General features: G+C 35.5%; 1 protein-coding gene across 1 annotated transcript; it reads left to right on the top strand.

Moving 5' to 3' along the window:
• The first annotated feature begins 1,171 nt into the window (after positions 1-1,171).
• Positions 1,172-23,782, top strand: LOC111783002 (DExH-box ATP-dependent RNA helicase DExH14). The gene is made up of 49 exons (XM_023663868.1): positions 1,172-1,388; positions 1,939-2,000; positions 2,106-2,271; positions 2,534-2,981; positions 3,086-3,151; positions 3,467-3,571; positions 3,657-3,959; positions 4,831-4,947; positions 5,041-5,100; positions 5,554-5,625; positions 5,721-5,837; positions 5,924-6,085; positions 6,305-6,370; positions 6,483-6,635; positions 6,723-6,806; positions 8,035-8,109; positions 8,206-8,337; positions 8,411-8,476; positions 9,688-9,753; positions 9,837-9,959; positions 11,935-12,084; positions 12,522-12,734; positions 13,002-13,157; positions 13,237-13,461; positions 13,594-13,695; positions 13,794-13,874; positions 13,983-14,063; positions 14,477-14,677; positions 14,793-14,909; positions 15,014-15,136; positions 15,545-15,634; positions 15,760-15,885; positions 16,267-16,329; positions 16,826-16,914; positions 17,770-17,860; positions 18,861-19,010; positions 19,205-19,396; positions 19,509-19,574; positions 19,846-20,001; positions 20,083-20,226; positions 20,412-20,479; positions 20,578-20,743; positions 20,838-20,900; positions 21,297-21,392; positions 21,500-21,667; positions 22,316-22,486; positions 22,776-22,925; positions 22,992-23,123; positions 23,387-23,782. The coding sequence occupies exons 1-49, from the start codon at positions 1,282-1,284 to the stop codon at positions 23,471-23,473; spliced, it is 6,267 nt and encodes a 2,088-aa protein (XP_023519636.1). The 5' UTR covers positions 1,172-1,281; the 3' UTR covers positions 23,474-23,782.
• The last annotated feature ends 63 nt before the right edge of the window (positions 23,783-23,845 follow it).

Below are 23,845 nucleotides of genomic sequence, written 5' to 3'. Positions count from 1 at the left end.
GTTATATTATATAATCAATTAATGAAAATCAACATAATTAAGATAAATAATAGAGAAATGGAGAAATTTAAGACAATCAATCCAAAACCTTATAAGAAGGGTGTTTAAATGATAATTAATCTAACTACTAACCATAAATCTTTTAACTCTTCGAGAAGCTGGCTAATCAATTAAGTACTTTGATTAATTAGTCCGCCGACAGATTAGCATGGAGTTGTACACGACGACGTTTGAGAGGGAGAATAATACGTGGTGTTGGAGTTGGAAACCGCCGTGGCTCTCATCGGTGGTGATGACGGCTCCAGTGCTGGCGCCCCCAAAAACTCCGGTGGGAGATGCAGTGTATTGGGAAGGGAATTGGTAGTTGTGAGGGTCGATGGTGATGGCGGAGAAGTCTAACGAAAGTGGAACGGAGCACTGCCCGCAGAGACAGTTGATAACGACATCCAACGTGAAACACAAAGACAAAGCCAAACGGAGAAATAAAATTTGAGAAGAGAGTTTAACGGAGAAAATAAAGAGGGGAGCAACGTCAAAATCCGACGACACTCATATACGAAATGAGAACTTAGAAGTCGAAGGAGGACACAGAGAAATCTGAAAGGAGTTGAATGACGAAGACAAATGCTATGACGTGAGACTGCGAGTGCGAGAGTCAATACTTCATTTCACTTACCTAGTTACTCTCAAGGTCGAAGACGAAACGCTGCATAAGATTGCGAGACAAAGTCTTGAACTCGGGGTCAAATAGTAGAGAGAGAGAATTAGATAGACAGTCTGTATATGTGCCAAAGGCATGGAAAGACGCACACGATAACTCTTAGGCTTGAGTTCTCACATTAACAGGGATGTTGAGGATTTAAGATACCAAATTTATTATTTTACCAAAAAAAAAAAAAAAACACAAAAAAATTTATTTTTCGCATTAGTCTAAGGTTAAAAAAATAAAATTTAAAACTTAAGATTAAAAAACACGTGCATACAAAATTTATAGAGAAGTATAAGCCAATTTGTGTTCACTTATGTTGTGTATGCTGGCATCAGTCGACATGTCGTTTGTATTATCAACAGGCCGTCCCAAACTCCAGCCCATATATGGTATGAGAAATCGTTATAAAGTTACCGACGTGTCGTCTAGTGGTAGTCGACAAGTCGGCCGAGTCATAACAGTGATCTACCCGCCACTGCGAGAGAAGCTTTGTACACAAGCCAGAAGCTCCTGCCGTCGCGAGCTCCTGACTTTCTATCTTCGATTCATTGTTTGGTTATGAAGCAGTGAAAATGTTGTTTCAGATTCCCCGATTGACCAGCTCCCTCAGGGAGCCATTCGATGTCGACCAGGCGTATCTCCATCGCAAACTCCTTCTTCAGAATCACAAACCGACCCAGTATTATCTCTCCCAATACAATTTTTTTTTTTTTTTTTTTTTTCTCGTAATTGTTCTGGTTGTGAATTCAGCTTTAAGACTTTGAGAGTCTTAGCTGATTTTGGGTTGAATTAAAATGTTATTAAAGCAAGGAAAGCGGACTCTATAGTGGATTGGGCTAATGAATGATTTGCGAATGCATAGCTGCTTAATTTCTTATATCCTTTGTCCACTCCATCAATCTGTGCATTACCCAATTCGATTTTTCTATCGTTTTCGCGTATGCTCTGTCTGTGAATTTCAGCTGTAGGAGTGTCACAGTCTTGACTGTTTTTGCATGGAAGTAAAATACGAAGTAAAGCTAGGAAAATGGACAATATAGCGGATTGAGCTAATGGATTGATGGTTTTTGAATCTGAATACACAGCATCTTGATTCTAATATGTTTTTTTTTTCTTTTTTTTTTTTTCACTCCATCAGTCTATGTGCCAAATTGAGCTAGTTCTTTATGCTGAACGTAATGAAAATTTCTCTTTTTTTAATTTTTTTTTTATCATGTTATGCAATCTAGTTTTGTAACTTCATCTGGCGAGTCAGAGATTGCACGGAGGATAGTGTATCAATGGGATGAAGGTACAGATCATTGTCACTTACCATCTTTATGTAAATTTGGTCGTGAATCTGCATAGTGCTTAGCTTCTTATGGTGTTATTTCCTTGATCGAAATCGGTGGAGCAGCATCCTTTGAAGTTCGACAAGCCTATAAGCAGTTCATTGCGGGAGTTGTTGGATTGGTGGACAGAGAAGTACCATCGGAGGAGCTTGGTGAGGTAGCGCTGACTATTTATCGCCTTTTTGGAGAGCAAAAAGAAGAGAATGATCTCAACTGGACTGCTAAAAACAAGTAAGAATATGGTTGCCAATATTCAATTTCTGTTTCTTAAAGATAAAACCTGAAAGCACAAGTGTTATTTTATGTTTATTAGATTTTTCTTGTTTTTATCTCAAAACACAGCATAAAAGAACTAAGGTTTCTTGAATTAGAACTCTTTATAGTACTTTTTCACGTTGAGAAGTTAAAATTACCATCACAGAAGCTTTGGACTGTAACTGTGAATTGAGCATGTTTTTGGGATGTTGACTTCTTCTATTATTTTGAAACGCAGAGAAGAACTGCAAAAGCTTATTGGCCATGCAGTTTCAGATGCTAGGCTGCAGAAAGTTGTTTCTCTAGCTCAGAAACTATTTACTTTGCAGCCAAGGGATCATGCAACTACATTTCTGGCAGAGAAGCATGTTAATAAGGGTGACTCCGAAGTGGAGTTTGGCGCTGATCTTGTGTTTAGAGAACCTGCTAGGTTTATGGTGGATGTGTCACTGGAAAATTCAGATTTACTGGGCAAGGATTTTACTGCACCTACATTTTATGACAGACAACATGTGCATGATGATTCCATTAACTTTGATCTCTCTAATGAAAGAGGAAAGTTAAATTTGAGTTGGTTGAGGGATGCATGTGATGAGATAACCAGAAAAAGTTCCTCACAACTTTCCACTGATGAACTTGCAATGGCTATTTGCCGAGTCCTTGATTCAGAAAAACCTGGCGAGGAGGTAGCCAAGTATATATATTTATGTATTTATATATGTTGAATATATTTATCATAGAACTTGCTTATTTTGTAACATATGAACTCTCTCTCTCTTTCATTCTGAAGATAGCTGCAGATCTATTGGATCTTGTTGGTGATGGAGCATTTGAGTTTGTTCAAGATCTTATATCAGTAAGAATATGAACTTAACTTTGATGAAAATCCTTGTTTATTACGTTCATATTTCCCACCCCTAATCTTCCCTTGCTCTGCTTTCTTTCTTTGTTTCTTTTGGGTGTGGGTAGGAGGAGGGTGGAGAGTTAAGTGAGAAATCTTATAATGGAAGGTTGAATGTGCAATAATTATTAATATTTTAAATATTTAATTGTTGACAAGAATTCTATTATTAATTTTTGTTTTATTTTTAAAGTAAAAAAAAAAAAAAAAAAATCTTTGTCAAAGTGACATGGTTGATGTTATTAACTTTTCTTTCCCTTCTTGTTATAGCACCGAAGGGAACTTGTAAATGATATTCATCACGGGTTAACAATAATAAAATCCGAAAAAACGAATTCAAGCTCTCAATCTCGAATGCCTAGCTATGGAACTCAGGTATGATCTGGATCTATGATTTTAATCAGAATAAGCATTGACAGATGGAGAAATCTCTCATCAAGCACCTTGTTTTGAATTTAAGGTTACTGTTCAAACAGAGTCAGAAAGACAAATTGATAAGCTTCGACGTAAAGAGGAAAAGCGAAATAAACGAGGAATTGACTATGGTACTGATAGTGATTTCTCTGCTATAACCTTTTCTTCGCTAGTTCAAGCAAGTCAAAGGAAAAGTCCATTTGACGATCTTATTGGTTCTGGTGAGGGCGCTAACTCCCTTACTGTTAGTGCCCTTCCTCAAGGAACACAAAGAAAGCATTTTAAGGGATATGAGGAGGTTATTATCCCCCCAATCCCAGCAGCACAAATGAAACCTGGAGAAAAGCTGGTAAGTCTTTTTATTTTTGTTCGATTTCTTTATCTCTGAATATCTTTGTTTAGTCAATAATTATAAGAAGGCGTACCATGCAGATTATGGCTAAGATGCAATTGTAAGCTTTTCAGAGTTCACTTAACGATTTTCAGAGTAACTTTAATATAATAGTGTTTGAAGAAGATAACCAACCCAAAAATAAAGTTAAAATTCCAACATGTACTATGATTAATTCAAGGAGAAACATTATGGTTTGATGCCTACAGATTTTCTATTAGGCCAGGGCAGAATAAGTTTGAACTAAAAGTAAATTAACAGATTTGGATTGCCAAATCCCTCAAATTTTATCAAATATATATGGTGCTACAAAGTTAGTTTCAATCTTTCTATGAACATGGTAGAGATTGAGTTTTTTAATCACTACTTTTTAAAATCTTTGATGTTTCTGTCTCCTCCTATTCTAGTTATAATGTTTTCACGGCGCAGTGATTTCTTTTCATTAATAAAATCAGGGTGCCATTTTTCCCCTGATTAATTTTCCAGATATTTTTTCTGTAAGAAATGGTACTTACTAACGCCAGACAATATTTATCAAACTTCTTAAGAACTGGGAATTGAAGTTCCTGTTCTTTAGAAACTATTCTTTATTGTAATCTGTTGAGACATGTATATATTGAAGGCATTTAAAAAATGAGATTGTATGATTTTTTTTTTTTACGGACCGTAAAATATGGACCACTAGACTATTCTTTATATACTCGTGTTTCATTTAGCTTTACTTGTTTCAGTAACCATATTTTAAGTTTTTGATTCTGCATGTATTCTAAAATTTTCTCACATCTAATATTGTATATGTATACATTTTCTTTTTTTCATTTGCTATCAGATTGAAATAACGGAGTTGGATGATTTTGCTCAAGCTGCTTTTCGTGGATTCAAATACTTAAATCGTATACAGAGTCGCATTTTTGACACTGTTTATAACACCAATGAGAATATACTAGTGAGTTATTTCCTTTCTATTTGTGGAAACTGAAATCTTGAAATTGTACAGATTATCTATCGTGTTCTGATTGTATAATTATTTTTCTTGCAGGTCTGTGCTCCAACAGGAGCTGGGAAAACTAATATAGCCATGATCTCCATTCTCCACGAGGTTTGTACTTCAATGGTTGTAACAGAAATGCCTTGCTCATTTGTTTGGATACAATATTCTGGTCGTTAATTCATTTATGGTGGAGTAACATCCGTAGCACAGGCCTCTCTGAAATGGGATATGTCTTTATAGAGGTGATAGGAGCTGAAGAGTTGCATTTACCTTGATATTGTCATCTTTGTGTTATATGATGTATACTAATAGATTCTTATTATATTCACTTGATCATACAGCTAACTGAACTGGCATACAATTATTTAGAATAATTTTAGGCTGATGGTGGCTTAAATGATATTTTCATGCTATTGGGTTATTTTAGTCTTTTCAGGTGGTGTACATTTCTTAACCCAAATTTAAAGAAGTATATGAGTGACATTATGGCTCTGCCAAGCACAGAAAGATATTTCTTAAACTTATGCAGTGAATGAATTACGGGTTTGTTTTGAGTTCCAGATTTCACAGCATTTCAAGGATGGATATTTGCATAAAGATGAATTTAAGATAGTTTATGTTGCTCCTATGAAGGTAAATAGCTTTTAGATAGCTTTCAGTTTGTTTTTAATTCTCCGGTGAGGTTTTGGCATGACAGCTTCTTTTCTTGGCTGGTGTATACATCCTAGGCGCTGGCTGCAGAGGTCACATCTACTTTTAGCCATCGCTTATCTCCCTTGAATGTTATTGTAAGAGAACTAACTGGAGACATGCAACTTTCGAAGAATGAACTTGAAGAAACTCAGGTTGCTTTACTAAATTATTCATTGTAAATTTTCTTCTCAGTTGTTTAAAGTAACAAAGGTTGTTTCTGCTTTTCAATTGACACCAGATGATAGTGACAACACCTGAGAAATGGGATGTCATAACTCGCAAAAGCAGCGATATGTCACTGTCGATGTTAGTCAAACTCTTAATTATTGATGAGGTACATCTTCTAAATGATGACCGAGGGCCTGTAATTGAGGCACTAGTTGCACGAACTCTTCGTCAGGTAAATTATTCTTATACAAGTTTTCATTGTGTTTTATCTGCTTGAAGTAGAAGTGTTTTTCTGAATCATCGAAATGAGCATAAGTTAGTATACCATTTTACTACTAGTTGTCATGGCATGTTTTCATTCATATCAATATATTTCTGAAATGGTGCTTTATTTAGAATTCAAGGAATATATAGTGTGTTCATGACTATTAATTTTTCTGTATGTTGACAGGTGGAGTCAACACAATCAATGATACGTATTGTTGGCCTTTCAGCCACCCTACCTAATTACTTAGAGGTTTTCCTTTACCATGCTCTGAAAGATCCTTTTGTATCATCATCTTTTACTGGGCCATCTTGAACCTCATTATTTTTGGCTAACTGATTATAATCACTCTATCTCGATCTAGGTTGCACAGTTTCTTAGAGTGAGTCCTGGAACAGGACTTTTCTTCTTTGATTCTAGCTATCGTCCTGTGCCTCTTGCACAACAATATATTGGTATCAGCGAGCACAACTTTGCAGCTCGCAATGAATTGTTAAATGAAATATGCTATAAGAAGGTATTTGTATTTGGGATCTATGCCAGATTCTACCTTGGAAAAGAACTCCATTGATTTAACATTTCAATTTAACACATTTGATGTCAGGTTGTTGATTCATTGAAGCATGGGCATCAAGCAATGGTGTTTGTTCATTCCCGAAAGGACACAGCAAAAACAGCTGAGAAATTGGTATACTATTTCCATTCTGTTCAATTTGCTAATGGTCTTCTACTTTGCTTAAAGTTCATACACACATCAAGAATTTTTTTTTTTGCCCCCAGAGGAGCAAGCATTTGATCACCACCATGTATTTTAGTTATTTTTCTTTTGATTATGGGAGCTCTAAATGATTATGGGAGCTCTAAATGATTATGAAAGGATTTTGAATCAATTTGGCTCCCTATGATTGTCAATTTTATATAATGAACTAGAAACCTTTTTCTTTAATCTTCTTCTTTTATTAAATTTATTTTACAAAGAAGTGGGATTGACTTGAACTATTCAACTATTATGCTTTTAGACAAAAATAAGTTTAGATTCCACTCTATGGAAACAAACATGAATTGGATATATCCAAAGGGGATCTGGTGAGAAAATTGTCTAATCAAATGTTTCTAAAGTTGTGGGTGCAAGAAATTATTCAGAATACTTATTAGAAAAGTAGTGGGGTTGCTTTTAGTAGTTGGTTTGAGAGAGGGAAGGAAAACCTGATTATGGGCTTTAAGTTGGGAAATGGTGAGTTCATCTTACTCATTTACAATATGTAGATAATATTTTCTTTTGTTCAGGAAGATTCTCTTGTTAACGACACTGTATTCACATGTAGGGAAACTTCCAGTCACAAGATCAATAGAGCCAGCATTGATTATTGTGAGGAGAAATCTTGAGATGAGATATTACATGAGCTATTTGCTGATGTATCTTGCTCTATGGATTAGAATATTATACTGGCTGTCTTTCACATCTTTTGTGGCATTTTCAGTAGACTTGAAAAAACAAAGAAAAGAAGTCCATCATTACTTAATTCTCTCGATTATTGTTAGAGAAGGTTATTCCTTTATGAAAAATTTGAAAAATTTAGCGGGCAAGTATTGGAGTAGGTTTTGTCTAATTTGTGGATGTGCCATATGGCTAAGATACTAGGTACTGCATTTATGTGCAAGTCCAATCAGATAATAGTTAGAATTTTCACTTTTTTCGAATTGACGATCAGTCATGTAGTAGTTAGATTCTTCCTGTTTCTTGAAGGATATTTTTCCATTTCCCACCGTATTTTTAATTAATTATTTTGTTGCATAGTTGAAATTCAACGGGTAATAGTTTAATCTCATCAAATTTTATCTTATATGATCGCTATTTTACAGTGGACATATTAGTTTCATACTTTCTTTCCCCTAATTTATTATGCATTACGTAGGTCGAACTTGGCCGAAAGTATGATGATCTTGAGCTATTTAAGAATGATGCGCACCCACAGTTTGGTATTATCAAGGTAAATACGTGAAATATGTTTGTACTTGTCTTATGATCCTGGCCTACCTTTTTTCTAATAATTCTTTTGCCCTCTTGTTAAAATTATGCATTTCAGAAAGAAGTCATCAAATCCAGGAATAAAGATCTCGTAGAACTTTTTGATCATGGGATTGGTGTACATCATGCTGGAATGCTACGTTCTGATAGAGGTTTAACTGAAAAGCTTTTCTCTGATGGACTATTGAAGGTTGAGCTCACTCACTTCTTGTTAAAGCCTAGTACCTCGGATTATTGACTGATTGAGTGGTTATTTGCTTTAGGTTCTTGTTTGTACAGCCACCTTAGCATGGGGTGTAAATCTTCCCGCTCATACGGTTGTTATAAAGGTAAAAGTGTTGTTCAAATTGTGATATTGTATTGTTTCTGATTCCAACAATTTGGGTGCTGTGCATGGGTTCTTATGTATTGGCATGGCACTCTGGAGTGTTTTTGTTTTGGCCTTTCAGTTGCTCCTTAGCAACATTGTTTATATACTCTCAATGAAAGTCCCAATCTTGGAGTCCTTTATTGTACTTTTCTCTTTGGTTGCTCTAGCTCTTGGACTTTGCCAGCATTTTTGTATGGTTACCTTTGGTTGTCTTTATTCTTCTAAATGGAAGTGATTTCTGTTGGAAAACTACTATATTCAATTCTTATTAAAAAAAAGAAAAAAAAAGAAGAACTTGAAAAATTGGAAGGCATCACTCCAAGACAATTTACTTAAAAGAAAGTCAAAGNATATGTATGTAAAATTTTACAAAATTAAAACCTAAGTTGCAAAGATAGAAAAACTAAAACACACCTATATGAGGGATCACACTTTTATCAAGGCACCTCAATAATTATAGTTAATCAAGGTTAAGGTATATTAGTGACCACTTTTGATTATCGTTATTTGATGGGTAAATATATTTTAGACCTCCAATCATGAAGGTTTATTCCAAGAAGGGTAGACTTAGTTCCAAATGTTTATAAGGAGGTTTAGTTTTAGTTTGTTACCTGTATTTGAAAGAAGTTTAGTTTATGTTGGTTATCTTTTCTTGAAAGTTCGAATGGAGAGTTAGGGAATGAGTTCAAGCCATGGTGACCACTTGAGATTTAATATCATATGAGTTCCCTTGGCAAACAAATTTAATAGAGTCATGCAGTTGAGAATAGTTGAGGTGCATGGAAGCTGGTTTAGACGCTCATGGATTGACTAATATGGTAGGGTCAAGCCCCCATTAGAAGGAATTTACAACTTTCTAGTTTTTTATGTGTTTCTCCTTATGTATTGCTTGGTGTTCTGTTTTCCAGGGGTCATGTTGTCTTGTGTTGAGTCAGTTTGTCAGGGTGTGGAGAGAAAGTTGACCTCTAGAATTTGTCACAAATCTGATGAGTTGTAATTTCAACAGTGTTATCTGATAACAAATATGGATGCCAATCAGTATATCAATTATTTAATGAGTAGCTGTATTCATGATTTGTTGCTCGTTGCTTGCTTTGGTATTGTTATAATGTTGTCTGCATGCTTCACTGCTATTTTTTTACTTCATAATTATCTTCTGCCAACTTCTAGGGCACCCAATTATACGATCCAAAAGCTGGTGGATGGCGAGATTTGGGTATGCTTGATGTCATGCAGGTGAGAGTCACTTATTTCACTCATGTTATACATGTCCTAAACGATCTCATTTTCAAATCTCATATTTTTTCTTTTTACCTCAGATTTTTGGACGAGCTGGGAGACCTCAGTTTGACAAAAGTGGTGAAGGCATCATAATTACATCTCACGATAAACTTGCCCATTATTTGCGATTGCTCACAAGTCAGCTCCCTATAGAGAGTCAGGTACGTATGTGTGCTATTGTCAATCTTGGAGCTATGAAGTATGTTCTTTTTTTGTTTTAGCAATAAATGAACACTTATTTATTTTTAATCGATTTTTTTTAATTAACAAATCACCTTTCACTACAATAATTAGAAAGTATGGAAGAATACCATAAAACTATGACCAACCGACATTAGGACTGCATGAATTACCAAAAAGGTGTTCGGCAATCAGAACAAGTGGTTACTAAAAAGAAGGTTTAGGAATATGAATCCATAGAGTTGCCAGAATGAGGCACTGCAGATCTTTCTATACGCTCTACCGAAACCTAAAAATACTCCTTCTTTCAAATAAAATATTCCAAAAGACAACTAATACACCAGCTTGCCATAGTTAACTACCATTATCCTGGAAGAAGAATATACGCCAAATTCCTCCACTTTTAACCACTGAGATGTCAAAAGAATTCCAAAACAAGCTTCTTGCTGGAGTCTCAAGAGAACCTTTCTGCTCCTTTCTTGATGATAGCATGTCCACTTTAGTTTTGTGATTTTGAAGTATGTTGTCTCTCTTGTTTACTTTTTGTTCTCTCTTGGGAAATAATAATAATAAAAATGAACTGAATATAAGCTTGTTGGGACCAAGGAAAAAAAAGCTTAGGCTCTGTAGAAGGTGCTGAACCTCATTTCTAGGGCGACAAGTGAAGAAAAATTTGAGTTCTCTTCGTGTTTTTCAATCGCCAAAAATTGGAGTGGAATAAAAAAAAAAAAAAACAGAGGGCAGGGGTACGGTGAGTCAACCAACTGAATTACACATACTTTCAAGTGAAACACCAGAAGGATTTTTAAACCACACTCAACGATTATTGACTCCTCGGATTATAGAATTGTAAAGCGAACTAACTTATCAATCTCTCCCTGGAAAAAAGCTATACAAAACATGAAAAACCAAATAAAACCATTATAAGTTGGCCTAGTGACCAATAAGGACCAATGTCAACAGTATAGGGCCTAGAGAGATAGGTTCAGGCCATGAAGATGACCTATTTAGGATTTAATATCCTATGATTTCCCTCGGGAACTCTCCTGTAAACACTCAAAAAAAACAAGAAAGATCCTATGTTGTGAGGTCTGGCGGTTATCTTGTGAGCATAATCGAGATGGTTCGGACACTCACAAATATAAAAAAAGCACAAAAACATAGGAAGGAGAATTGCCTCTGACTGAATAACTGAGGAAATTGTGGAGCTTATGACAAAGGAGATGGGGAAATTGTGACTGGCGGGTATTGTTTCTAAGCCATGGATCCTCCCAAACATGCACTTTGCAACCAGACATAGAACTTAACAGATGATAGACGACCTGATGCTTTATATCTCTATTGGATCCAAGTTTTCTTCAAGTTCACTAATTTCTTTTTGCATCGAGCGGATCCAAGATATACTACTTACCAGGCTAAGAGTACTATAAGTCGAGCTGATTCTTTTGGGGCAAGGATGCTTCCTTGTTTGTCTAAAAGTTGAGAGAAGAATTTTCTTTCATTTTGAATAGAAACCTGGTTCCCTGTGTCTATGGCCATCTCTTTTCTTTCCTGACATTGTTGGTAAACTTGTTGGAACTTGACGATTGACTCCTTTGTCCTTTTTCATGCTTTCATTATATGAATTGTACTCTATTCGAAAGACTTCTGAGCAAAGATTTTTGGTCAGAAAAACTTTATATTCATTTTCTGTCTGCTTAGGCTGAAACATGGACCAAAATAAATGAACCATAACAGCCTATAAAGCTAGGTTTCCATGGACGTAGGGGAGGGAAATAAGAGGCTGGTGTGTAGTGGGGAACTGATTTGTTATCTTTGCACGATTTAAATTATAACTTCATACCCTGATTAAAGCTTTCTTGAACTCACGAGTCCTTGTTCTTGTGCATGGCTCCTTATTCTTAAGGTTTGGTAACACCTATGTTTATGAAAATTTAAATTTTCTTTATTCTGCAGTTTATTGGTTCTTTGAAAGATAATTTGAATGCGGAGGTTGCACTGGGTACTGTAACGAATGTAAAGGAAGCTTGTGCCTGGCTTGGATATACATATCTCTTTATAAGGATGAGACTAAATCCTCTGGCATATGGTATTGGATGGGATGAGGTATGTTTTTAAGTTTGTTGGTGCAAACTAAGAGGTGGATAATATGTTCTTCTATTATTTAGTCTTGTTTGATCCTACCATATCAATGTATTTGTACATTTGGAATATCTGTACAGAATCTTGTTTGCTTGTAAATTGTAATATATGTTTGTCTACAGTACAAAATTTGAATGAAGTTTGAACTAAGAAATGTTAACCACAAGTCTGTCCTTCAAGGAAAATTAACAATTTCGGAACTTTTTTTTGTTCATATTTACAATTTAAAGTTTTCCATTTTTTTTTGTGTTTCATGATCATAGTATTTTCTGTTATTCTTCAGAAAACCAGGATTCTCCTTTGAAGCAATGGCATGCGATGATGCCAATAGTCTTATTCAAAATTGTCTGTATCATGTTTTTATTTATTTTATAGGGTATCTTTTGATTTGAATTTGGTAGGTCATGGCCGATCCATCTTTGAGTTCAAAGCAAAGAGATCTCATAACCGATGCTGCACGTGCGCTTGACAAATCAAAGATGATGCGTTTTGATGAAAAAAGTGGCAACTTTTATTGTACAGAGCTGGGCCGTATTGCCAGCCACTTCTATATTCAGTATTCCAGTGTTGAGACGTATAACGAGATGTTGCGACGTCACATGAATGACAGTGAGGTTGTTGATTGTGACCTATTGTTATTCTTTCTAGATTTTTCCATTCACTTGGTCATTCATATTTTATTATTTACTGAATCTGTTGTTTTTTCTCTGTTGTCTTTCCTTTATCACAACCAATCACGACACTGATGCTCATAAGGACTGATTGATTTTACTGTATAATTTTGTTCTTTAAAAGTGAAGATTGCATACTTCATCTTTTCTTGTCTATGCTCGTTAATAATGTAGATATCTTTTGAGCTAACTGGTCTGTTGCGTCTACAGATTATTGACATGGTTGCTCATTCTTCTGAGTTTGAAAATATTGTTGTTCGAGATGAGGAGCAGAGTGAGCTGGAGATGTCAGTACGAACATCATGTCCCTTAGAAGTTAAGGGTGGCCCATCAAATAAACATGGAAAAATTTCCATCCTTATTCAGGTTGCTTTGTTTAAAATTGTTTCTAACTTCAAAAAGGAGGATGAAAAAACACTTGCTAATAGTGGTTATTTTATTTCAGTTGTACATTTCCAGAGGTTCCATCGATTCCTTCTCGCTAGTCTCTGATGCTGCTTATATAAGTGCTAGCTTGGCTCGAATTATGCGAGCTCTATTTGAAATATGTTTGAGAAGGGGTTGGTGTGAAATGACATTGTTCATGTTGGAATACTGCAAAGCTGTTGATCGTCGAATATGGCCACACCAACATCCTCTAAGACAATTTGACAAGGATCTTTCTTTAGATGTTTGTCTGAACTCTATTTATTATTCCTTCAGATTGTCTCAATTCTATTTTATTATTCCTTCAGACTTGTTTCCTCTGTTGAAGCTCTCCGTTGGATTTCTTATTTTCCCGTTTTTTTTTTTGTGCTACCAGATATTGCGTAAGCTTGAGGAGCGAGAGGCCGACCTGGATCGTCTGCAAGAGATGCAGGAAAAAGACATAGGAGCACTGATCCGTTATGTACCTGGTGGAAGAGTAGGTTTAATTATACGGATGTTCTAACTTGTTTATTATTATTTTTTTTGTTAAAGATATTCAAACTGACCTATTTTCCCCCTGTTTTCTTATTGAAGTTGGTTAAGCAGTATTTAGGATATTTTCCACTCATCCAGTTATCAGCAACTGTCAGTCCAATAACAAGAACAGTCCTAAAGGTAAACTTTTGATGCCATTCTTTATATTTTACTATAAGTTGTCTCGAGAGGTCACTCTATGGTAACCTTGAACTATTGGCTATAATCAGACATCTATAATGTTATTAGGTTGAGGTGCTCATAACGGCCGATTTTACATGGAAAGATCGTTTTCATGGTGGTTCACAACGCTGGTGGATACTAGTTGAGGTGATAACTTTCCGTTCGGGTGTAATAGTGTATAATTACCTTTTCTTGTAGAACTCTCACTCTACAACTTATATTTGCTGTAAAAGGATCTTCACTATGCTTCCGGTTAAATTAAGGAAATGCAATCATGGAGAATTTTGTAAAAACGCTCTCTGTTTTTCAAACTATTTCAAAGAATTATTCATTCACATATTAACATCTTGCACTTGGAATTGAAAGAAACTTGATCCAATTGTTTCTAGTTTTTCAATTGTATTTTTGAAACGAGGATGAACATATCTACTCCTTTTTTCTCTTTTGTCATATTCTTCCCGGTAACAGTTGTTTTACATGTTGAATTATTGTGCATGCTAGTTTATGATCAAATTGTCTTTTAGCTTCTGAATTACCAATGTGCACGATTATTTGAATAGGACACGGAGAATGACCACATCTATCACTCTGAACTTTTCACGCTGGCAAAGAAGAAAGCTAGAGAGCCTCAAAAGCTTTCCTTTACTGTCCCAATATTTGAGCCACATCCACCTCAATATTATATTCATGCCGTTTCTGACTCCTGGCTGCAAGCAGAAGCATTTTACACTATATCTTTCCAAAATTTAGCATTGCCGGAGGTAATTACTTATTTACGTCCACTTTCCTTTGTATAGATAGCAAATTTGTATTTTTCATGTTACTTTTATGCTTTCAAAATTTTGGTTTAGATGTGGAAGTTGTGTTTTTTTTCAGGCCAGTACGTCACACACTGAGCTCCTAGATTTGAAACCTCTTCCAATAACTGCGCTTGGTAACAGAAGTTACGAATCCTTGTATAAATTTTCACATTTTAATCCAATACAAACACAGGTTTGTAAAAACCGTTGACTCTTAAATCAGTTGAAGTACACTCAACCTTATCGGTGTTGCCATATCTTTACTTATTGTTTGATGCTTCTGCCTGGTTTGCACAGATTTTTCATATGTTATATCATACAGATGATAACATTCTGTTGGGTGCTCCCACTGGGAGTGGAAAAACCATATCTGCTGAACTTGCTATGCTTCGCCTCTTCAATACTCAGCCTGATATGAAGGTAAAATATCTCTCCAGGAAAAATTAAGTATTGTGCGTAGATAACTCAAAGTACTAGGAGTGATGGTTGTCAGACTTTTCTCCAGTGTTAAAAGTTGCGCAGTGGGGAATTGTCGGATGTTGATGTTGTTGGATCAACTTTCTTAAATGTTTCCTTTAAAATGAATGAAGATGGTCACTATGCATCAATATTTTCTTTGGTACAAGAACCTCTCTCCTTTAGCCAAGTGAGAAAACAGTTGAGCCAAATCAACATCTCTGTGTTTCTCTCTTTTTCATTTGTTTTTCATTTTGGGGCTTTCGGCAGTTCGGGGTTTCTTTTCTTTTGGGTATATGTTTCCGTTTATGTCAGTTTATCAGGTTGGATCTCTTGTTGAACTTATAGTGTAACTTTTCCTTTGTAATGCAGGTTGTCTACATAGCACCTTTGAAGGCCATTGTTCGTGAAAGAATGAATGACTGGAAAAATTGTCTTGTTTCTCGGCTTCACAAAAAAATGGTTAAATATTACATCTTGGATCTTTTTTACTTTCTTTTTGGGGATGTTGTGGGTGTGTGGGTGGGGGGTGGGGGTGGTTCTTGCTACTCTTTGATATTCAAGTTTCTCAATGATTTTGGTTTCAGGTTGAAATGACGGGAGATTATACCCCTGATTTGATGGCACTTTTGTCAGCTGATATTATAATATCAACCCCTGAAAAGTGGGATGGTATTAGTCGAAATTGGCATAGCCGAAGTTATGTTACAAAGGTGAATTGACACACAATTAGATTACTTTTTGGAGAATGAAACAAAAGTTTGATTGCTCGCATTCTCTAACTTAGCTCTCCTACCATCGAAATTTCTTTAGAGGTCTATGGAGAACACCTTTTGTTGCACACTACAGGCTACAACTAGTGTTTCCATGGAAGTTTCAATCCCTTAAACGCCATAGCTGGCACAAAGAGAGAGAACTCCATGTTTCTCCTACTCTCAGTTTTTATTACCCTTTACTTTTAGGCATTAGTTAATGAAAATTGCTTTCCTCCAATTTCCCTAGTCGTGCAAGTCCAAAATGACAGATTCTTATTCCCATATTCGTATCATTTTGCATGTTGGAGGCACATTATTAACAAATGACATTTATAATAGGTTGGACTAATGATTTTGGATGAGATCCACTTATTGGGAGCAGATCGAGGACCCATTCTTGAGGTATTTAATTATCAAGCTTATCAATTTAATTCATGATGCCTTTGATGGATTTTATCTAAACTTATTCACATTCGATTTTGTATAACGCATTGATAATAATATTGCATCAAACATGTTAAAAGTTATATTAAACATAATAAATGATTCTTAAAGATAACATTTGTTGCACATGATTTTGTGAAGTTACTGCTTGAACTCTTAATTTATGCTGTGCTTTGGCTTATTTTCGTGTAAGGATTCCCTTAATGTCAGTTACATTTTAGTGAAGATACAGCGTGCCTCTCATCAGGAGAAACTTTAATGCTTAATCCAACCCACATTCTTTCCAATTGGATGACTTGTCGATTGAATTTACTCAGCAGACCTTGGAGTTGATTTAAACTGAACTAATGAATATACATTTTTCCCTTTAAAAGATTTAGGGCTTGATAGCGTAGGATTCACATTCGTTTATATTACTCTCTCTTTTAAATTTATTTCCTCTTTTGTGTCACAGGTTATTGTTTCAAGGATGAGGTATATATCATCACAGACTGAGAGAAAAGTTAGATTTGTAGGCCTTTCAACTGCTTTAGCGAACGCAAGGTATGGAAGCACGACTGAATTATTTATCATTCTTAAAAGCAATAAAAATTGCAGTCTTGTTCTTCTGTTCTCAAATTTCTATACTATTTGATTTTGTTTTCTATTCCAAATATTTTTTGTTGGGAGAAGTGTCTCCCCATGATAAAGAGCACACAAATACACACAGATGATGAACACAGTAAGTATGCGGAGCAGTTAGAAGGAATGTTTGGAAGAATAAAAACAGAGAGATAATAAAAGAGGAGATCAGAAGGCATTGATTTAGCTTATGTGCAACGACCTCCTCTAGACAACGAGCTTCTAACCTAGTAGCATACCTAGATAGGTGAAACACCAAGCCAGCTTCTAGTTCCCATCTTCGCATTGCCAAACCCAAACCACCTTGTGCATATCTTGGTCGATGCTAGAGCCTCAACACCGTAGACTTATCTTAAACTAGATGATGTCTAAAGAGCTTAATGCGATAAAGCGTTTTTGTTGATGCTTCACCAAGCGGAGCCATTCCCAGTGTACAAGTATTGGTTTTGTCCTTTCTTTTTATAAATAAAAGATATGTGACCTGTGAGTTATCTAATGTTGCATCGTCAAATTGCTTCCGAAAGCCTACGAAATAGACTCCGCTGATAATACTAGATAAGTATGAGTACGACCCATTTTCTATTTCCTTTGTCTGAAACTGTAAGAATGTTTAACGAATTTCTTGCTTGGTGCATCTATTTAAATGCATCTTATGGTTCAGAATAGCATCAGACTTTTCATGGTGTTGTTGATCTTAAATTCTAAAATAGGGTGTTCATTTTGATGTTTTGGGATTTCATGTTAGTCTATAACACTCTCATCTTGTTCTTTTATCAGCAATTTGGGTGACTGGTTGGGTGTTGGAGAAAATGGACTTTTCAATTTCAAACCAAGCGTAAGGCCAGTGCCTCTTGAAGTTCATATCCAGGCAAGTAAATTCAGTGTCTTGAAAGGACTTGCTTTTTTTTTTTTTTTTTTTTTTAAATTTTTGTCCAAAAAAAGGTTGCTTAAAAAAATATTTGATGGTGAACATTTTTATATTTACTCTATGGTTGAATCTTGGGTGAATTTAAGAGACGGCATACCTATACTTAATGATTCTTGCAAGGTTGTCAAAATAAGTTTTTGCTTAGTTTTATTACATCTATTATGTACCAGTGCTTCTGAAACTCGCATTAAGAAAGCTTCCTCGGAAACTTGGTCTATTCAATTGGACTTTAATCAAAGGAACAGAAATTTATTGAGTGTTTCCCTATGGTTTGTGAGTCTTCTTATTAGCTTCTATGCCACTAATTGCTCTGATACAATGTCTGAAGAAACATAAAGTAATGTATTCAAAATATGTTTGTCTTTAGTTCTTGTCATTAACCCTAATGTAGACTTGATGCTTTATTTATTGAAATTTAGATAATGTGGCATGATCCATCATGCAGTTGGATGTTTTGGCATGATCCCACTAATCTAGACTGCCTCAAAGTTCGAAGGACCTAAAATTTAAGCTTTCTAGAATTAGGATTTTATTAACTTTTCATTGACGTGGTTAAGAAAGAACTTTTCATTGATGTGGTGAAAGTTCCGGAGTTCCAAACTATGATACTAATTTCCAATGCAAAAACAAAAGAAATAAAGTAATTCAGTAAAATTCTCCCTATTAATGTCCACTCAATCTAACGCTCTGAAAAAACTTCCCCATCTACAATTTATTACAGAACTTGAATAACTACTAAAGTCTAATGAAACACATAAGGAACAATTAGCTCATAGGGCACTCTACCACCCCCACTTAATTCCAAAGAAAAGCTTGAACAACACAGATCCACAATTTTTTGGCTTTTCCTCAAAAGCATCAACTATAAACATTTTATCATAAATTTATTTTGTTTATGCTTGCTAGCCCTACTAATGAACGTTTTGATATTTTTATTCAGGGATATCCTGGAAAGTTCTACTGCCCTAGGATGAACAGTATGAATAAACCAACTTATGCTGCCATCTGCACTCATTCCCCAACCAAGCCAGTTCTTATATTCGTCTCATCTCGTCGTCAGACAAGACTCACAGCATTGGATCTTATTCAGGTGAGATCTTGATTACTATGAGTAAAATCTCCATTGTTTGCATGGTCAATTCGGTATTTAGACTTTAAGAGCTCACTGCAGCTTCAGCGTTGGTTCCTATACAAGTTTCCTGATACAACTTATGCTTTCTAAGTTTGCTAACAACAACCCGTTATCTAATTTTTTGTTTTTATTTTTATTTTTTATGGTTCAAGTTTGCAGCTTCAGATGAGCATCCTAGACAATTTATTAATATGGCCGAAGAAGAGCTTCAGATGATCCTTTGTCAAGTTATTGATCAGAATCTCAGGCACACCTTGCAATTTGGTATCGGGCTACACCATGCAGGTCTAAATGATGGGGATAGGTCTATGGTTGAGGAGCTGTTTGCAAACAACAAAATTCAGGCATTTCTGTTACCCAATTGTTCTATCTATTCTACCAGAAAAAGTCCAGATTCAATACAATAAACTCTCTTTATATTTTACTGATTGAGCTTTTCAAACTATCTAATGGTAGGTATTGGTTTGTACTAGCACATTGGCTTGGGGTGTGAACCTTCCTGCACATCTAGTTATTATCAAGGTGAAGCATACTTTTCTGTTATTTGTTTAATTTAACGTTGTTACTGTAAGCAGGTAATTTTTATTTATCTGGCATTTGGGCTCTGAAACTGAAAAAAACTTTAACATACTGTTTATTTTTCAATCAATTTCTTAAGTTTTTTACTAACATGCTGCAAGCAATAGAAATCTCTCTCTCACCCTCTATGTCTAGCTTATCTTAAATTTCCGTTTTATTCTGGAGTTTTTGGTTCAACCTCGTTGATAATTACTGAGCAATTATATTTTAACAGGGAACAGAATATTATGATGGAAAATCCAAGAGATACGTTGATTTTCCAATCACAGATATTCTGCAAATGATGGGTCGTGCAGGTCGTCCACAGTATGATCAACATGGAAAAGCAGTTATTCTTGTTCACGAACCAAAAAAGAGCTTTTATAAAAAGGTTAACCTATCTCATCAATTTATATATTGTTATCCAATAATCCTTCATTCTGACAGTCTTGGTTCTTATAACTACTTTCAGTTTTTGTACGAACCATTCCCTGTTGAGAGCAGTCTGAAGGAGCAGTTGCATGACCATATCAATGCTGAGATAGTTTCGGGCACCATTTGTCATAAAGAGGATGCAGTGCACTATCTTACCTGGACATATTTGTTTCGTAGGCTGGTAAAATTTCTGCAAGCACGGTGCATTTCCTTATGCTTGACCAGTGCGTGCTGGTGTTTGGTTGTTGAATGCGATGTGAATTGAAATGTTTACCAGGGAAATGAATTGATCTAGTAAACGATACGATCTTTTAATCTGTCAAGGATGTTGTCCTTTGCGGAAGTTCTCACATCGTTCTTTTACAGATGGTAAATCCTGCTTACTATGGACTTGATAGCATGGAACCTGAAACTCTAAGTTCGTACTTATCTAGGTAAGAACACTTTTTGTTAGATCCAGCGGAATTTCTTTTATTTGCATTTCGATTGTCTCTGGATGATGGTATATGTGGTGAGCATTTTCTTCCAACAGTTTAGTACAAAGTACATTTGAGGATCTTGAGGATAGTGGATGCATAAAGATGGATGAAAACAGTGTGGAGCCAACGATGCTGGGCTCAATAGCATCTCAGTATTACCTCAGCTACATTACTTTATCAATGTTTGGCTCAAATATAGGTCCAGATACGTCACTTGAAGTAAGTCATGACTATTGGTTATGGGTCCAATGTGAATGTTTAGTTTACATTTTGCCCTCTTTGCATAGTTTCTCACTATGTTTGTTGCCTGTAGGTATTTTTGCATATCCTTTCTGCTGCCTCTGAATATGATGAGCTTCCTGTGCGGCATAATGAGGTAGTGCTCTTTCTTACATGTTCATTATTACTTAATTGCAGTTGTTAATGACTTACAGACTAACCAAGAGCCATATAATCAATGACTTGTCGGTAAAGAACTACATAAAGCATACATTTTGTAAGTTGTCACAGAAGAATTTTGAGGACAATAATCTTTAGTGAAATCGTTTCCTGAAACATTGTAACAGATTATGTGGTAGGCTCAGTTTAATTCCTTTCCACTTTTCATATAGCTACTCTGACATGTTAGCAAAACACTCTGACATGTTACCCAAACCTTTGAATTTTTTATGTTTTTTTTTTCATATTATTTACTTTGAACTGATTGATAATAGCGTATAAATATCATGTAGTCCGATTCTCATTTATTCTCTTTACTATCAAATTTATTAAGGAAAATTACAATGCTGCTCTATCCGAGAGAGTTCGATATGCAGTGGACAAAGATCGACTTGATGATCCACATGTGAAGACAAATTTACTTTTTCAGGTTTTTCTTTCACTTTAGATGTATCCTTTTGATTTGCAAATCGACTGTTTTTTATGTGCTAATCTTAAATTTGGTCTTGATTTTTTCCATCTCTCAATGGAATTCAGGCACATTTTTCTCAGTTGGAATTACCAATCAGTGACTACATTACCGACTTAAAATCGGTGTTGGATCAAAGTATACGCATTATTCAGGCCATGATTGATATATGTGCCAACAGTGGATGGCTGTCAAGCTCGATTACTTGCATGCGTCTGTTGCAAATGGTCATGCAGGTCATTCTCTTCATAGTTTTTTCTTTTTCTTAACTGTTCATACTTGGAGAGAAGAAATATAGACTAATAAACAAACGTACATGGAAAGGTAAAAAACGGTAAGAAATCAATAAGCTATGGAATAAAAGGCTCAGTGATAGAATAAAGGGATTTGGAAAGGACAAGCAAAGCGAGCTTGCAACGGGTCCCACATTCAACACAATGATTTGGAATTTAGATTGGCTAACTATTTGTTCCTTTCTACATGTTTTTCCTACGTCTTAGCAATGCTGTTCCGTGCTCTGTTTCTCTTCGTGGTAGGAATTTTTGACACACTACTGATACTTCTTTATCCACTGACAAGAGAAGCGAAGCTTCTAGATAACCGTACCCTTTCATTATTGTTATGTGTTTCATATTCTCCTTGCTTGTTGTACTTAAGAATCCATTGCCTGAACTCTGTATAATACCATTCACGTTTCAAGCCGATGGGTATAGTGTAGAATCGAGAAAATATGCCACGAGACATGCCTTTTAGTCTATTTACCATTGTTATTTTCCATGTTTGAGATATTCAAGGATGCCAGACAGGCATTATCCTTCCTTGCAATGTGGGAAACGAACTAGAATAAAATTTGCGGACTTACATGATATTTTTGAAACTTTCAGGGCTTGTGGTTTGATGTAGATTCTGCATTGTGGATGCTGCCATGCATGAACGATGACCTTGCAAGTTCACTTAAAAAATCGGGATACCTTACTCTGCAGCAACTGTTGGATCTTCCTAAGACAACTTTGCAAAATTTGATTGGAAACTTTCCTGCATCAAAATTATCTCAGGTCAGAAATGTTCTCCATGATATTTCTACATGCCTTTTTATATCCAAGGCATTAAATTTCCATTGACGTTTCAACATTTACGTTCTTGAGTTTAACATGGACGTGAGAAATGAATCAATATTTTTACTATGTCTCAACGAAATATAGAAAATATCAACAAAATGTTACTAATGTGATAGTTTTATTTTTAGTTTTTAATTGTGAAATGTTTATTAATGTTAAATATTTTATATCGTTTATAAAAAAAATATTCATCCACATTAGTAACATTTGTTTACTGTTTTTACAGGATTTGCAGAATTTTCCTCGTGTCCAAATGAAGATAAAACTTCAAAGGAGGGATGAGGACGTTGAAAAACCTCCCTCTCTTCACATAAGACTGGAGAAGATAAGTTCGAGGAAAAACCGATCCAGAGCATATGCACCACGCTTTCCCAAGGTAAAATTCTCAGCTCCATTCTTGACTACAAAGTTGCTGTAAATTAAACTACACGTTGTTTTGCAGATAAAAGATGAAGCATGGTGGCTCGTACTTGGTAACACTGCTACGTTGGAACTGTATGCTATAAAGAGAGTTTCTTTCTCTGATCGCCTGGTCACAACCATGCAGTTGCCTCCAAAAAGAACTGATTTCCAGGTTCAAGTTCTCACCAGTAACTAAAGTTCCTGTGTTCCCCTCATTGTTTTCCCTTTCTCCTCGTCTTTTTTTTTTTTTTTTACTTTTGAAACTGAATTAGTGTAGAGATTTTGCTTTGAAACTGAATTCTTAAAAAACAAACCCACTTAGTTTGGATTTTTATAATCCTCGCCGACATCGACTTTCATGAATACATTTGTATGTTGAACTATCATGAACGTTCTGACATGCTTCTAATACTTTAGATGTGGTATGTTTTCCAGGAAATGAAGTTGATTTTGGTCTCAGATTGTTATCTTGGTTATGAGCAAGAATACTCCATTAAAGAAGTGATAAGTGGAAGCAGTTGATCCAATTACGACCTTTTCGGTATCCAAAGCAAAGTCCAATGGCCTGGACTTGAGAGAAGACATTAGATATCACCACTGGAGAGGTAGAACGACGGGCTGTTAGAGATAGAAAGAGTTACCATACATTTACAGGCATTACTTGATATCCATAAATGGGTGTTTTACGGGGCATTAGAGTTCAGTCATATATGAATCTCCAGTGTAAATAAACCGAACCAAATAGTATGTTCTGAATATATTTAACATTCTAGTTCAATGATGGGAATCTGGTTTAGATCAATTTTCAAATTTAACCATTTGGTTTACTACCTTGTTCATTTGATGCCTAAATACAATTAAGTTCAGTGTTGCTATCATCCCTTTGTTTCTCGC

Source organism: Cucurbita pepo, chromosome LG20 (assembly GCF_002806865.2).
Source record: "Cucurbita pepo subsp. pepo cultivar mu-cu-16 chromosome LG20, ASM280686v2, whole genome shotgun sequence".
Lineage (NCBI taxonomy): Eukaryota > Viridiplantae > Streptophyta > Magnoliopsida > Cucurbitales > Cucurbitaceae > Cucurbita > Cucurbita pepo.
The sequence above is the reverse complement of the archived record's forward strand: the minus strand, read 5'-3'. Positions and strand labels throughout refer to the sequence as shown.

Excerpts from the sequence above, each read along its gene's own strand:
- LOC111783002 (XM_023663868.1), top strand. The coding sequence starts at position 1,282 with ATGTTGTTTCAGATTCCCCGATTGACCAGCTCCCTCAGGGAGCCATTC. Across the intron at positions 13,462-13,593 it reads ACAAGGATCTTTCTTTAGAT|ATATTGCGTAAGCTTGAGGA; the intron begins GTTTGTCTGAAC and ends TTGTGCTACCAG. Across the intron at positions 21,393-21,499 it reads AGACAAATTTACTTTTTCAG|GCACATTTTTCTCAGTTGGA; the intron begins GTTTTTCTTTCA and ends AATGGAATTCAG.